This window comes from Pelobates fuscus, chromosome 1 (genome assembly GCF_036172605.1).
Source record: "Pelobates fuscus isolate aPelFus1 chromosome 1, aPelFus1.pri, whole genome shotgun sequence".
Lineage (NCBI taxonomy): Eukaryota > Metazoa > Chordata > Amphibia > Anura > Pelobatidae > Pelobates > Pelobates fuscus.
Genome location: NC_086317.1, coordinates 262,498,166 through 262,515,610, shown reverse-complemented (window position 1 = coordinate 262,515,610; position 17,445 = coordinate 262,498,166). Strand labels below are relative to the sequence as shown.

The window sequence follows — 17,445 nt, the reverse complement described above, 5'->3', positions numbered from 1 at the left end:
AAAAGTAGCTCTTAATCTAGATGTTGGTTTGGACTTTTTGCATGCCGCACATGTATTACATTTATAAAAACCCTATATTATTTATAACATTATCTTTTATTTTATTTTCTACCTTAGTATAATTTTTTGTAAGATGCATATTTAGATTAGGTGCTCCCCTAAATACAATTTTGGGTTTCTCTGGAATTAAACCTTTTAAAATATTGTCCTCTTTCAACAAATTCCAATGTTTATTTATGATTTTTTTGAGTTCTCTGTTTTTATTATTATAGTCCAGTACGATTGGGAAGGATATATTTTGTTTCTAAACCCTTTTTTTGGACAATAAATCTTTTTGGTTGGTTATTAATGCTTGATTAAATGTGGATTGGATTATTGTATTATCATACCCTTTTTGTAGAAAACTTTTATTTTTTCCCCTTGTTGTTTGAAAATAGTAGTTTCCGAGCAGTTTCTCCTAAGTCTTAGCATTTGGCTTTTTGGTATACTATCTAGCCAGACTTTGTTGTGACAACTGTTAGTGTCGATATAATTATTTACTTCTTTAAAGTGTGTCTTAGTGTTAATTGTGTTGTCTTTAATGTAAATATTTAAATCTAAATACGTAATTTGAGTGTCACTTATTTCCGAGGTTAAAACAATTCCTTCTTGGTTAATATTTAAAAAGAAATAAAATCCCGTGCTTCAGCAACGGATCCTCTCCATATAAATAAAAGATCGTCTATATATCTCGAATAGGACACCAGGTTTTTTTTTCCCTGCCATGTCCACTCCAAATATATCTATCCTCCCATTCGGCCATATAGAGGTTGGCATAGCTGGGCGCAAACCTGGTGCCCATATCTGTACCTCTCTTTTGTAAATAAAAACTATCTTTGAACCAAAAATAATAATTTATTTAAAATTAGGTCTATACCTTCAATTAAAAACTCTATTTGATCTTGGGGCATTTTATTTTCTCTCTCTAAAATTACTCTTACTGCTTTGCATCCTTGTTGATGTTGGATGATAGTATATAAGGACTGAACGTCACAAGTTATTAGTAGAAAGTCTTTCTCCCATTTTATGTTCTCTAGTTTGTTCAAGAGATCTATTGTATCTTTAAGATATGATTTGTTTTTTTTAACATAAGGTTGCAATAGAATATCAATATATTCAGACAAGTTAGAGAGAAGAGACCCTATACCAGATACTATCGGACGGCCAGGGGGATCAGTTGGGCTTTTGTGGATCTTGGGGAGGAAATAAATGACCGGGATTCTAGGGTGTTGTATATTTATATATTGAAATTTGTTTTTGTTTAGGATCCCGTACTTCATTCCTCTCTCCAGGAACGACTCAAATGTCTTTTTTATTTCAAATGTAGGGTTGTTTGGGAGTCTACTATATGTGTCTAAATCATTAAGTTGTTTATATGCTTCATTTTCATATTGTTCTTTAGATAGAATAACGAGGCCACCTCCCTTGTCTGCCGATTTTGTTACAATGGAATCATCATTGTAGAGGTCCTTTAATACCTGTCTTTCAATTTTACTAAGATTTGGTCTATCTGTAAATCTCTTTTTATTCTCTATGGTTCTTAGATCTTTGCATACTTTTTTTTCAAACATGTCCAGTGCGCTGGATTTGTGGTGGGCAGGGTAAAAAGTAGATTTTAAGTTGCTTCTTATATATTATTTTCCTTTGTCTATGTTTATAGTTTGGTGTGTAGTATCTTGTGTATTGTGTATACCTTGTGATTTTGAAATGAAGAATCTTTTAAAAGTTGCATTTCTGACAAATTTATTGATGTCAATATAGGTTAAAAATGAATTATGTGGTCTGGTAGGAGCAAACTTTAAGCCTTTTCTGAGAATATTTATCTGGGTTTTGTCTAGGCTCTTTTGTGAAAGGTTAAATATACCTATGGGAGGAGTGTCAGATTTTAATTTTAAAATCTTCCTTTTTTTGCTCTCTTCTTCCTGCTCTTCTACCTCTAGGATTCTTTTTCGACTCTTTATAGGTGTTATATTGAGACAATTGGTGTTCCTTTCTCGGTTGGACGGAATCTCTAAAAAAGAGGTTTTGTCAAATTGTTTGCAGTAAGACAGGGCATGATATCTGTTCTTGGTGGTAATTTCATTTGGTGAATTGTGATCTTTAGTATCATATTTGTTGTGTTTTTTGTGGTTCACTTTTTCCCAAGAGTATTCCCGTTGTGGAGAAATTGGTGCATATGTGAATTTGTGTGTTTTTGGTCTAACTACCAATGGTGATTCTTTTTGAGTGTGATATCTTTCTTTTCTTTGATCTCTAATGTTTTCTGTCAGATGTAAATTATTTTGTTTTGTGTTCAAGAGGTTTATTATAAACTTGTTTAAATCTGCCTCTGTGTTCTTCGTTGGTGTTAACTTGTGTTTTAATAGTGTTGGTGGTCATGTGTCGATCTGTGAACTTTTTTGGAGATCTGTTCCAATAATTAGTTTTGTATGGTTATTCAGATCTTTCGTTACCTTCTTGGTTTTGAAGGCGTTTTTGTCTAAACGTTCTATTCTCTGTGCGAAAATTGTGTTGATAGTTTGTGTTTCTCCATTTTTGTTGTTTTTGTGGTTTCTTTGTGTTATAAGTGCGTATTTGATTTGCGTAATCATGTTTATCCCTGTTGTATTTATTTTTCTTTATCTTTTTGATGTCTGTTTCTGGGTTTTTTTCAACCGTCTTTTTTATGATTTGTTTGTTTGAAATATTCCTCTGTGTCTGCAAATGGAATAAGCTGGTCTCTTAAATTGTTAATTTTTCTATCTAGGAGAAGAAGTCTTTCACTTTTTACTTTAATGAGACTTCTCATCAGACCAAATGTGCAGAACTCTAGATGGTTATACCATTCCTCCATAAAGATTTTGTTATCTGTGTCAGATGTCGGCATTTTGAATAATCTAAGACCTCTGGGAGTGATCTTATCTTCAACATATTTAGTAAGGGTTGCTATCTCCCATCTCAACTTCATTTCCCTAATCAGGGAAAATTCTAATTCTTTTGGATCATCAAATGTGATCAGAGGTTCATTATTTTCTAAAGTTTCTAAATCATCAATATCATAAAAAATATCATTAATGCCAATATTATAATTGTCTCGATACTCAGTCATTTTTTTTTTTTTTTTTTTTTTTTAAATATTGTGGAGCAACCTATATTGGGAACAGTATAACAGATATAGAAAAGAATATAATAGGCGCTCACTTCAGTAAAAAAATAATTTATAGGCAGCGGTAACCAATACAAGGGTTCCCAACCTTGTGAAGTCTGTAGTAAAAAGGGGAAACCTACATATTACTAGGGCATGAGTATAAAAAGTAAGATAATATATTTGAAAATATATATAGAAAAATGGATAGCGTAAAAATCTGAGTGATACAAAAAGGGTATGATAATACAATAATCCAATCCACATTTAATCAAGCATTAATAACTAACCAAAAAGATTTATTGTCCAAAAAAAGGGTTCAGAAACAAAATATATCCTTCCCAATCGTACTGGACTATAATAATAAAAACAGAGAACTCAAAAAAATCATAAACAAACATTGGCATTTGTTGAGGACAATATTTTAAAAGGTTTAATTCTAGAGAAACCCAAAATTGTGGGGGCGGAGCCTAGCAGCAAAGTAAGCGGTCGCATAATCCCGGAGCTCCGTGATAGAAACGGAGAAAATCAGCAAATATACAGCCGGTACTACCCCCACTAACCTCTGTACCGCGAGGAGAACTTCCCCAAGCCCCATGGGACGCAAGCATAAAAAGCTGATATCGGACAAAGCAGCCCCAGGGCTCACGATAGGCGAAATGTGGCAGCAAGCACGAGGCCAGAGCGGAGCCAATATGGTGGCGCTCCATGGAGGCTGCTCTGAATTCTCAGATGATGGCACAGGGGGAGATGAAGAGGACTATCTCCCAGACCCAGACCCAAAACCGAGGGCAATGCTCAATAAACCGAGAATAGACCACGACGCCGATCTGGTAACTACCGGAGTATTAAAGAACCTGCTAGCGGAACTACAGAAGAACATCCTCTCAGATGTCACAGCACTCAGGGGAGAGCTGAAAGGCCTAACGGGCCGCATAACAAAGCTGGAGGATTCCTGCCAAGAACAACAGCGAAATACAGCCTCACTGCAGCGGGAAATACAAGACCTGCGCCACCAAAATATGCTGTTTGAAAGGCGGTTTGCGGTCCAGGAGGACACGAGACGGAGACTCAACTTAAAGGTTAGGGGGATCCCGGAGGGGCTACCAGAGGCAGAGCTGCCGCAAATGATCAAGTGTATGCTAACTTCTGTGCTGCCCCCAGGCCAAACCAAGACTATCACACCTACGGGCATCTTCCGGATCCTGAAACCCACTAAGGCCCCAGCTGCGGCCACAAGGGACACTATACTTACCTTTAGAAATCGATCGGAAAAAGAGGTGGTCCTCACTGCCCTACGGGGTAAATCTCCCATGCGGTTTGAAAACACAGAATTAATCTTCTACGCAGACCTATCCAGTGGAACCCTAGCATGGAGCAGATCACTCCGACCACTCACCTCCACTCTCCGGCAACACAACATACAATACCGCTGGGGGCCCTCCCATACGCTACTTGCGCAACACGGAGGGAAAGCGCATCAACTCTGGGACATGCAGGACGCTGCAGATCTTCTGCACACCTTAGGCATACCACAGGACTCGCTACCCCAATCGGGGTCCCATACTCTCACCTCCCCGGCCCACGACTGGGACCCAGCGAGAATTGCCCCGTTTGTACCGCGGAGCGCTCTCTATGTAGACCTGGAGCCCACCGGGGCGCAGACAACCCCTGTCCCTCGACATGGACAATTGTCCCCCCAAGTGATCCTATCATACAGACCCGTCTTCCGACCCTACCAAATGGAAATATCGACTGAACGGACCTCAGGAACAGAAGGCCCCAACACCTCAACTGAGAGCAGAAGGAACTTGGCCTACATGGCCCACATGGATTCAAGCCTCGAGGGGACATTGGTTGACTGTCTGCTAGTTGGGCCCGCTCGTTTATGCGGAACCTTCAACCTTCTAAAAGTTTAAGGGCTGTAATGCTGTAGGCTTTAGATCAAACGGCTTAAATAGTTGCCTCGTTGCCTCGTTTCCCTTTGGGCGTGGGGACGTCTGTGTCCTCCATGAGCGTAGTTCGAGGGCGGGTGGCGGTAGCTTCAGGTTGGTCAGCTAGGCCCAATGCGGCCAACAGGGCCCTCTAATTTAAGACTATGTCCTCTTGTTGTGGCAGTTTTTCTTCTTTTAAATATAGTCTCCTCCTTTACTGTGTTGATTCCCTTTATATATTTAAATGTTTCTATCATATCCCCCCTGTCTCATCTTTCCTCTAAGCTATTCATGTTAAGATCTTTAAAAAAAAAAATTTTTGCAGTGCATATAATGAATACAGACTTGCCTGAGGTACCCCGACGGCATTCCCCGAGCTGTTTGGCATAGATAACAAGTAGGGTAAACGCTAGACAATGCACAATTTTATAGTGTATATCAATGTTAGTTATGCTTGAGCTTAGTGTATAGGATGTAGAGTATATGCTGAGAACTCATAACAGTAAAAAAACAAGGAAAAAATAACATTTGCGCATCATATAACATTACTGTAAGCTTGTAAGTCACTGTGGTTCGGAGCTGTGTGTGTTTATGCTTCTGCTCTCCATGGGTGTCAGTCCTGGTCACACAGTATATGAGGCTTAAGCTGATGGATGATGGGCCTGGCGCTGACCTTTCTTTATGTAGATAGTCCCTATTATCCAATGCCATTTCTATTGAAGCAGTTAGCAGTTGGTGGAGTGGTGAAGGCCGCAGAAGCAGTGGGCATTGTGGGGATATCCCTCCGACCCCAGGCTGTCGCGGAGGCCTGCATCTCTGTACCACGAACTATGCAGCTCCTGGAGCCTGAGTTTCTTCCCCTTCTGGGGGCAGTGGAGGGCCTGTTGGATTCTGGACGCTTACAGAGTTGGAGCCTCCATGCGTGTGGGTGAATCATCCGGGTCTTTGCCCTTTTGGCCTCCAGCCCGGGTGGGCTCTGTGGTTTGGGGGTGTGTGGGTCATCTGTCGTTTTTCTCTACGGTATGCCCCCTTGTCCCCGCTGCCGGCTGCCTCGCTTACCCGCCGTCCGTGCAGGTCTCTGAGCGGTCTCTGAGTTTTGCCCAGAAGTGTCTAAATATTGCGTTCAGGTGCTGTGTGGTGTCTTGGTAAATCTGTATTTGCTGGAATTGATTCAGCACGGGCGGTGTGTTCTCAGCCGCCATCTTGGAGGTGCCTCGTGGGAGACAACACTGCTTTGTCATTGTTTCATTGTTTCACAGGTCGGTGTGGCTGCTTCCTCCGAACACACAGGGAGGACCGGGATATCCCCCGCCAGTCCAGAGGGGTGTAGGAGGTTAGTAGTTTGGAGGACCTCTCTGCCGAGTCGCCCGCGAGGAGAGTGGCCGCCTCTCCCCAGCAGGGTCTCTGGTAGACCTCTTGGTACGAGTGCCGGTTCCCGGTCAGTAACTGGTTAATAATTGGTATCCGTCGATTCGCCCGGGTGTCCCCGGCTGTGCTATCCCCCTCCAGGTGCTGTGCGTGCATTGTTTTGGTCAGTAGCTAAATTGCCGACCGCTGGCTGGCCGCCGTTCGTACAAACGAACACGTGGCAGCGGCCATCTTTATTCATTCAAACGCGGTCAGCGGTGTGTGCAGCCAAATCTATGGAACTGTTTTCGGCTACCCAATTGCACGAACACCGCTGACCCGAACCTTCTACTCCACTTCGACTCTGCGGCTGGAGACTGTGGCGAAAGTGACCTCGACACTGGTTTTTGGAGGGGCCATTTGCCCGCCTCCTCCCTTCTGACCATGGCCCCTGGGAGATTGTTGGCATATTGAGACTGTGTAACAATGCCCCATTAAGACTATGTCCCCAAACCTTTAAAATCCGTTGTGCATGGCTTTCTCCCACTTGGTTCAGTAAATGAGGCTTACTGAACCAAGTACCACACAGGGGACCACCCAGAAGTGGAAGCGTGCAAGCAATTTACCTCCCAGGCTTATCCACTAGTCTCCTATTATCCTCTATCATTTTCATCCTATCTAGCATCTCCCACCAGTTCGCATGTTTTAAAAATTGTGCACAGAGATTTTGAATGTGTGAGTATGTATGTGTGTTTTTGAAGACTGTGCTGTTTGTGTATTTGGCAGGACATGTTTTTAGTCTCCCTACTAAATGTTCAAAAAAGTAGTTCAAAACGTAGTTTTGTTGCTTCACTCATTACACATGCTTACCTCTCAGGATCCAAGTAACATCCATGGTAGTCCTGTGGGGGTGATTTTGTCTGAAACTCATATGGGTGCAGTTCTCTTTAAGCACTCCCTTTGTTTTAATGCTCTGAGAATGAGTCCGATCTTTGCCAGGGTAACCCAACGGCAGCTTTCCGATTTTTTTTTTCCAAAGGTCTATACTGTGAGAGAGGGGGTAGTGGTCTGCTCCTTTCAGAGGTACAGACAATGTACACCACTAGAATAAGGTGGTGCTGGTCTTTACAGGGAAATTTGTTGATCTTCCTTCTGGTTTTGGCAATGGAGGTGCCCCTTCGACATACTACTTGTCTCTAGTGTACATAACATCGGGCATATGCATACCATGGGTTGAGAACCAGTGATCTACCTCCCTAGCTTTAGAGATCCCATTTGTCCAATAATGTTTTATGCTCATATTATCTTCAAATATTTACAGCCCTGTTATCCTTTCTGTTATATTCCCATCATCTCAGTAGACTGTACCATAGCAAGAGCAGAACCCTCTGTGATCCTAGACCTACATGTATTTATATACATACTATGTTCTGTATACTGAAATATTTCCCACGGTTCTGTTTTGTAATCTGGTACTGCATTTCAGCGCTTGCTGTAATAAATAAATAATACAAATATTAAACTGTGTGCATCTTTGTTTTAGCATGCAGCTTGCAGTTGATGTGCAGATCCCTGAATGTTTTGGAGGTGTTGATGGTGAAGTCATTTATATTGACACAGAGAACAGTTTCTTGGTGGAACGGCTAGTTGATATTGCCAATGCATGCATTCAACATTGTTACCTCATTACACAGGCTCATCATGAAGATGGTACGTTAATGAAGAATGAATATTTACATGCAAAATGTAATGTTTCTTTTTGGGTTTTTTTTTTTTTTTGGTTCTTGCAAACCTATGTGAATCAACAAAACTCAAATGTGCTAATATTACTGTAACAAAATAATCATTTATAATGCAGACTTAACCCCTAACAATGATGAAAAAATATAACATTAAAAGGAAAATGAAATATACATCACCAATGGAATAATCCATTATTTACTATATGTCACATAAATCACTGTAATCCTTAAAATGTTAACGAGATATTTAGGCATCAAACACTTTTATGAAGCAATTTTGATGTATAGATTATGTCCCTGCAGTCTCAATACTCAATTCCCTGTAATTTAGGAGTTAAATTACTTTTTATTTGAAGGTGGAGCCTAGCACCCACACTGAACAGTTGAGCATCTTGAGAGCTCTGAGGACAAAAAAAAAAAATAGCTTCAATCACTCGATTCAAGCCTAAATTTTCACTGCTGTAATATCCTGGACAAGGGAGGAAACCACTGCGGTGGAACTACTCGTGTACTTGTGAGATCAGTGGCTTCAACTGGGGGTATACTCAGGGACGTATTTGCCGCGAGGCAAACAAGGCATTTGCCGTGGGCGGCACTTTCCACGGGGCAGCAAAATCTCCGCCCCCAAATGCCCAGGCAAATACCTTGTTAGCCTAGCGGCATTCGGCTAAGTAGAAATCAATGCGGGCGCGCCGCAGAGTGATGCCGGGAGCCGGAATATGACGTCACACTCACTGGCTGGCAGTGTGTATCTGAGTGATTGTGTGTGTGGCTGTCTGTCAGTATGTCCAAGTAATAGTGTATGTCTGTCTATCAGTGTGTCAAATCAGTGAGTGTGTGTGTATATGTCATTGTTTGTCAGTGTATATGAGAGTGTGTGTCTGTCAATGAGTGTATGCGTCTGTGAGTGTGTGTCTGTCAGTCAAAGTGCGGCCTTGACAGGAAGGGGTGGGGAAAATTTAAATTAGGGGGCCTACTCACAGTAAATGCAAGTGAGGTGGCAGATCTTACTACTCCTACACTACCCTTGAAGTCTCTCAGATTTCCCACTAGTATTTATAATTTACTTTTTTTGAGAGATAAGTACCAGGAGTTTTGGCAAGTGTCCTCAGTAGCCAAAACAGCTTCTAATGATTGATAGCAAAACTGAAGAAAGTAGTAAAATTCCCTCTATACATCTTTCTATCCCAGCTCCTCCAGTGTGTGTGTGTGTGTGTGTGTGTGTGTGTGTGTGGTTGGAAAGAAAGGGGAGGAAGTGGATTATTTCCCATTTGTCCATTAACAGCCTCTCACATAGGAAATGACTTGCAGTAGGGGTAGGGACAGCATTCAGTGAAACACACTGTATAGCAGCAGCTGCAGCTATGTTGTCAATCATAGGAAGGCAACTGAACTACAGAAGACATAGGACTACCAATTACCAGCCTTTCTTACCCTCTGCACTGTTAAAGGGATCCTATAGTACCAGAAAAACAAAGCCGTTTTCCTGGCACTATAAGCTTTTGGAGTGCCCCCCCTCACGCAGGGCTGAAGGGGTTAAAACCCCTTACCTGAATCCAGCGCCGATGTCCCTCGGCGCTGGGTCCGGCTCCTCCCCCGCCAGTGGGGTTGACCTAATGCACATGCGCGGCAATGGCCGCGCGCTAGAGTTCCCCATAGGAAAGCATTTTTCACTGCTTTCCTATGGGGAAAATCTGACACTGGAGGTACATGAGGACGTCCAGCGTCAGATAATGGACCATAAGTCTGTTTGGATTCCTGAAGCCATCTAGTGGCTGTCTGTTAGACAGCCACAGAGGGCAGACTTAGAGCTGCAATGTAAACATTGCAGTTCTCTGGAACTGCAATATTTTACGTTGCAGCACTAAGTGCAAAAGGGTCATAGTACCCTGTAACGGACCGATGGGCACCCCGACTGGGTACCTCTGTTGAAGGATGCTCCTAGAGCTTCCTGAGGACTCCAAGCACTCCAGCAGACACCACAACCACCGTAGACTCCTCCAGAGAGCAAAACCGGAGCCAGCTATTACAAGAGCTTAACAGTGATGTAGCAAGGAAGTATGACAAGCATAGCAATCCCTTGTAGCAGATTCCCCCAATAAGAGACGGCACTCCAAATTGAGGGTGAAGTAGAACTCTGGTTTAATGACACACACTCTGCTTTTATGCAATTCTCACCTGCAAGGGAGACGCCCACATACAATTATACATTACCCAATCACACAATGGTTACATCCCACAGATTCCCTCCCCTTATCCTGAGAGGTAACCCAATTATACGTACAGTTTAAACATACTTTTGACCCAACTTTCATAACTCTAAAACTATACATCCAATATTAATAACAGTTACATATTATTAATCAGCACTTTCCAAATACAAACATACCCATCATTCGAATCCGGGAGATAGATATGTCACTTTTGACCGACCGGAAGCACATTTTCATGCCCAAAACAGTTCCATGGATTTGGGCTGTGCGGTCGGTCTATTTTACACCGAGAAAATGACTAAGTCCCATTCGAACAAGCGTTCGAATCTTCGAATATCTTTACTAGACCTTTGTGAGTCTCCTGTGTGTAATTATATTTTGAGTTACAGAGTAAGAGATAAAGACTTCTAAAGTGAACACCTGATTTAGTGATTTAATTCCTAAATTACATATAATTAAGCACTGAGACTGCAGAGATTTGATCTATACACAAAAACATCTTCATTAAGCTAAATTTGTTTTGGTGACTCAAGTGTCCCTTTAAACACCCATTTTTTATAAACCTAAATTTAACAACTCCCAAAACTTAAACTTTTTCTTTAGTCTCAAATTTAAGCACTGAGAGCATAAACAAAAAAAAAACAAAAAACCTTTACCTACACCTTTTTAAAATGAAACCCAGTTGTACCCAAATACTAAATTTAACCCAGCTGTATCCCTAAACACTAATCCTTTACAGCCCTTATCCCACAGCTCAAGCTTTTAATCCTCTTAACACTAAGCACCCCATATAAACGAACTCTGTGATTAACCCCTCTTAAACCCCCTTTACCTTAATCACTTCTAACATTATTTACTGAGAGAACTTTCCTCAAGACAGCCAAAATTTGCAAGATATATTAACGACAATAAATAGACTTATGATTACTTACCACTCAGGTGAAGCTACCATCACGTCTTCCCTCTCTGTGCATGTGCAGTGCCTCCCACTTCCATGAACGTGCACGTCTACCAAGCGCATCACCATAGCAACCATATGTGCGCAGACGCATTCCAGCACATTCACCATTGAAATAAACTATATTTGTGACTGTGGTTCAGCGCTTCTATTTAGAAATATGTTAACAGTGCAAAATATAGGTTTATCCTGTAGTAGTGCAATACTTAAAGTGAAAGTTCACAGGATAGTATGATCCTAAGTATGTCACTTGAATTTAAAGTGCAACTATATATTGGCAGGAATGAAACGTGGGATGAAGTGCAAATATGCAATTGTGTAATGTGCCTCTTAAACATACTACTTTTTAGCGCAGAAGCTTGCTATGGTGAAAGTGCTGTCATTTACACTAATGTAATCAATGAAAACATGCAAGTGAATGGTAGCTACCGTTCTTCTTATGGGAAAAAAAATCAGTTAAAAATGTGCTAAGTGCTATAAAATACAGTAGTACAATTCACACGCAGCTGTCAAATTCAATAAATGTTTTTTAAATGTTTGCCTGCAACATCCAGTCGATAGATTCCGTACACTGAATTTATCAGCCGTTTTTATACAGTCATAGGAAAAGGAAAATACACCCTTTGTAAATTCTATAGAATATATCAGGACATAACAATAATCTGTTCCTTAACAGGTCTGAGATGATAAGAACAATAATTTGTTCCTTATCAGGTAAATATAACCTTAGATGAACCAGAAACACATGACATATTACACCTTCTCCATTTTGGCTACATGTTTGTTAAAGGACCACTATAGGCACCCAGACCACTTCAGCTTAATGAAGTGGTCTGGGTGCCAGGTCCAGCTAGGATTAACCCTTTCTTCTATAAACATAGCAGTTTCAGAGAAACTGCTATGTTTATAATAGGGTTAATCCAGCCTCTAGTGGCAGTCTCATTGACAGCCGCTAAAGGCACTTCTGCGCTTCTCACTGTGATTTTCACAGTGAGAAGACGCCAGCGTCCATAGGAAAGCATTGAGAATGCTTTCCTATGGACTGGCTGACTGCGCTTCAGCCGATGACGGCGATATGGAGGAGGAGAGGAGGAGGAGGAGAGACCCCCGCCCCGCCCTGGAGAAAGAGGTAAATTTAACCCCTTCCACCCCCTAGAGCCTGGCAGGAGGGGGGCCCTGAGGTTGGGGCACCCTCAGGGCACTATAGTGCCAGGAAAACTAGTATGTTTTCCTGGCACTATAGTGGTCCTTTAAATAATTCATAACACGGTGTAATATGACATGTTGTTGTTCATCTGAAGTTGTATTTACCTAGTTTTCTGACCTGCTAAAGAAAATAACAGACAATTCTTATCTTCTGATATGTAACTGTCATGGCTTACCTTGGTGGGAGTCCGGTATGCAGAGATATGCTCACCTGGCCTGTGAGTCTGCGCATGGGGCTGTGCAGGATGATGCTCCAAGTCGCAGTACAGATATGGACATAAACAGGAGAATCGTCATGGGTAAGCCAATGGTCAGTGGGTGCCAGAAATCAGGATAAACGAGTAGAGAGCCGAAGTCAAAGGATGCCAGAAGTCAGGGTACACAAAATAACAAGCCAAGGCCAGCAATCAACAGGGGAACACGAAACAGCAATACGAGAACCAGAGTCAATGAACTGACACTGCCCTCTGGGAGAAGCAGTGTCTTATATCTGGCTAATGAGGCCATCAGCTTCAGGTGTGCTTAAGAATGTTGGAGCAGCCACAGAATAACGTCCAGCCCCCAGTGCTGGATACAAGGCAAGATTATACTTCAGGTAATTACTAGAGCTGTATAGTGGCTCAGAGGCAAAACAGCAGGTCCAGGACTGCAAAGTACCCAGGTTCAAATTCCTCATCGGGCACTTCTGGGGCGACCTTGTCTGGCCGTCTGGAGATCGGGGTGAGAACCATGACAGTAACACCATAGAATTCAAAGATGGTGTACTTTATTTTTCCTACAGCTGGGAAAGGGGGAACTAAGTATTGTTTGCCTACAGGCACTTGATGTGTATATGTAGCCCTGTATGCCATTTCTCCAAATATGAATGCACACGTCTAATAATAATATGGTTGCATGCCATTGACCTGGGAATGCATTAGCAGAAAAGTTGGTTAACCCCACCCTTAAGGTGTGTTTCTTTTTAACTAACTAGAATGCTTTTCTCACTGAAGTGAAATCTTAATATTTTATTTTTTGGATGTTGCAGTAATCCTTTAATGGCACTTTTAGTAAAGATTTACCAACACTTTTAATCCCCAACAATAATTTTATTTTTCATCAGCCAGACACGTACACTGTCCTAAACAAGGGACTAGCTTAGTGATAAACAGTTGCTCTTAATAACCTTTTGAAATACTGTGAATGTTTCATTTCAGCTCATATGGTCGTATTTTATTAAAGATTTTATTTTTCAGATCACATAAAAGCTATGCAGACCTTCACGCTTCAAATTATACTGTCACACATTTATTTCTTCCGTTGTCATGACTACGTAGAGCTACTTGCACAAATGCACTTTCTCCATGACTTCCTAGCACAGCATTCAAGGGTAAGACTCTCTGCCAGTGTTTGTGATAGAACTGCACATTTATATACCGTAGATCTATTGAAGCATGCAGATAGATACATAGTCTATTGAGAGCCTCTGACAGCAATTTATCATTTTGTTTAGTTTAGCAGTCTTGGGGGGGGGGGGGGATATATATATATATATATATATATATATATATGTTTGTGTGTGTGTGTGTATATGGCTTCAATTACTGTTGTTTTTTTTGTTTGTTTTTTATTCTTTATTTTGTTAAGTTTTTGGTTGTACAGAAAGCAAATAGGCCAGGCATTTGTAATATATTGAAATAAAGTTAAGAAATATATACAGTGAAAGGAGTGGATGAGTGTGGTAGCAAAAGATGCTACAGACCACCTGGAACCCCTTACACCACTCTAAGAAATACAAATGTACAATACATACAATACAATGGGTGGATCACACGTCTTGATGTATCTAAAAAAAGACAGAAAATAATATGGTGCAATATTGCCAGTATATATAATATGTAGATGGTATGGAAATTAGATACTCACAAGCCTGGAGCCAAATCTTAACATATCCCTCTCATGGGTAGCGCAGTGGGACTTTTCATTAGGATGTCCCCGTCCTTTTTCCAGGTGACCTTGTGGTTTCTCAGGATAAAAAGGGTAGAGCTGCACAGGCAAGATATTCTTTCAAAAAATAACTTTATTAATCCAAAATTGGGATTAAAATACAAACTGTGCCAAAAATAGATTGATAAAAAAACAATAAAGTCTGTTTCAATGAATAAAATATGACAGTGGGGCTCAATCAGTCCAGAATAGAGTCCTGCCAAATGGCTGTAATGTCCAAAAGTGTCCGAAACGCGTTTCACCCCGTGCCAGGGGCTTCCTCAGCCGGTGATAGTATGTGTAAGCTCCTCGGCGTCCTTATAAATCAACCAGTATTTGCACTTCCGGGTTCGGCTGTCGCGCGTTGGAACGCACAATGCATTCCGATCCAGACGCCATGCGTTTCATTTCCGGGTTGCGTCGCTTGTGCCGACTTGGGTGCATAGCTGACGTCAGCTGATGTCACTGCGAGATTTACACTGGGAGCTGACTGAGGTGCTGAACGGACGGCGCGGAGGAGGAGGGAGCTGACAGTGTCACGACTAGTAATGTGGTCCAGCACGCAGAAACTATGTAAACATATACATAAGTAAGAAAGGGAAAATAATAGGATAGAGCGTAAACCGGACCTTAGAATGGCCGGACTAATACGCTAGAGACAGAGAATGGTCAAAGGGAAAGCCGAGGTCAAGGAAGCCAGAAAATACTCAATACCGATAAAACAAGCCAAGTCAGGGAAACCAGAGATCAGAATAACCAGGGAAACGCCAAGGATCAGGATACCAGGAAATCAGAAACACAGAATCAGCACTTTCAGGAAACCAGGAAACTGAAACCACGACATGGCAAAGTAATGGGGAAAGCTAGGGGTTTAAATACCCCTCTCTAGGCTATGATTGGTCAGAGGGCGACCTCTGACCCCAAAACGTGCGTGTGCGTTGACGTCGTGACGTCACGCACACGTTGGTATAATTCTCGGGGGCGGGGCTAGCAATAGACGCGACCACGCGGTCGGCGCCATCTTGGATCTGGGCGCGATGCCCGGAAGAACTACGTGCGCGGTTCCCGGCTCGCCGACGAGCAGGTAAGCTCGTGTAGTCGGAGCGGTCGTGCCGGTCGGGCACGACCGTGAGGCTCGGCGGGCCGGTGACCGCAACAGTACCCCCCACTCGAAGACCGCGCACCGGGCGGGAAGGACCCGGCTTAAGAGGAAAGCGGTTGTGAAATGACCGGATAAGACGGGGCGCATGGACCCGGTCAGCAGGAACCCAACAACGTTCCTCGGGACCATAACCCTTCCAGTCAACGAGATAGGACAAGACACCTCTGGATAATTTGGAGTCCATGATAGAATGGACTTCGTATTCTTCTTGATCACCCACTACCAAGGGCGGAGGAGGAGTGGATACCCTGGTGTAGCGATTGCAAGTAAGGGGCTTGAGCAGAGACACATGGAAAGTATTCGCTATTCTCATATGAGCCGGTAGTGCCAAAGAATAGGTCACTGGATTAATACGTTGGGTAACTCGAAAGGGACCAATGTACCGAGGGGCAAATTTCATGGATGGGACCTTAAGCTTGATATGTCTTGTGGAGAGCCACACCCTGTCACCTGGAAGATAGACAGGATTAGCGCCCCGTTTCTTGTCAGCTTGGACCTTTGCTCGGAATGAGGCTTTTTGCAGAGCTGAATGGACGGAATCCCAGGTATCATGAATCGATCCTAAACGGGTGTTTAAAGCGGGGATATCTGTGTCTGAGAATGCAGAAGGTAAAACAGTGGGGTGATAACCCTGATTAACAAAGAATGGACTGGGATTAGAAGATTCATGAGTGGCATTGTTTCTGGCGAACTCAGCCATGGGTAAGAGCTCATACCAGTTAGATTGATTGGCATTTATAAAGCAACGTAAATAAGCTTCTAAAGACTGATTCGCCCTCTCTGCTGCTCCATTAGTTTGAGGGTGATATGCTGACGAAAAGGAGAGTTCGACGCCCAATTGTTTGCAAAAGGAACGCCAAAACCTAGAAACAAACTGGGTACCTCTGTCAGATACTATGTTTTTGGGTACACCGTGCAACCGAAAGATCTCTCTCAAGAATATTTGAACTAGATCTTGGGCAGATGGTAATTTTTTAAGTGGGACGAAATGTGCCATCTTCGTGAATCTATCAATAACCATAAGAACTGTATTAAACCCGTTAGAACTGGGTAGATCCACAATGAAATCCATGGCCAAGTGGGTCCATGGAGCACTAGGTATGGGCAGTGGTTGTAACAGTCCAGGAGGTGACCTAGGAGGAACTTTAGAAACGGCACATATTTGACATGCCCCAACATAATCTTTGATATCGTTTCTAAGAGCAGGCCACCAAAATCTCCTGGAGACGGCTGAGAGAGTTTTATGGACTCCAGGATGGCCCGCTGTGAGGTTGTCATGGAACAAATCTAGTACCTTCTTTCGAAACTGAGGTGACACATACAGTTTGTCCGGAGGTTTTCCCACAGGTGCCTGAGTTTGATCTGCTATTATGGCACAGAAGAGTGGAGAAGACACTTCGGACACAGTAGTGGCAATGAGGCATTCAGGAGGTACAATAGGATATATCACCTGTTCTGGTACTTCATCTGTCTCAAACTGCCGAGAAAGTGCATCTGCCTTGGTGTTTTTAGTACCAGGCCTGTATGTAATTACGAAATTGAATCGGGAGAGGAACAATGACCACCTAGCCTGACGAGAGGACAGTCTCTTAGCGTCCCCAATATAAGCCAAATTCTTATGATCAGTAAAGATCAAAAGTGGCTCTTTGGAACCTTCCAAGAGATGCCTCCATTCCTTAAGGGCAAGTACAATGGCCAAAAGTTCCCTATTCCCTATGTCGTAATTCCTCTCTGCAGGTGTGAGTTTGCGAGAGT

The 17,445-nt window shown here is 42.4% G+C and overlaps 1 protein-coding gene across 1 annotated transcript in view; it reads left to right on the top strand.

The window, feature by feature from the left end:
* The window catches only part of RAD51C (RAD51 paralog C), a 128,864-nt gene that overhangs the window by 38,493 nt on the left and 72,926 nt on the right, over window positions 1-17,445 (top strand). Inside the window, exons 3-4 of the mRNA XM_063456952.1 lie at window positions 7,988-8,154; window positions 13,799-13,932. Coding sequence (XP_063313022.1) covers window positions 7,988-8,154; window positions 13,799-13,932 — 301 coding nt within the window. The remainder of the gene's footprint in view (window positions 1-7,987; window positions 8,155-13,798; window positions 13,933-17,445) is intronic.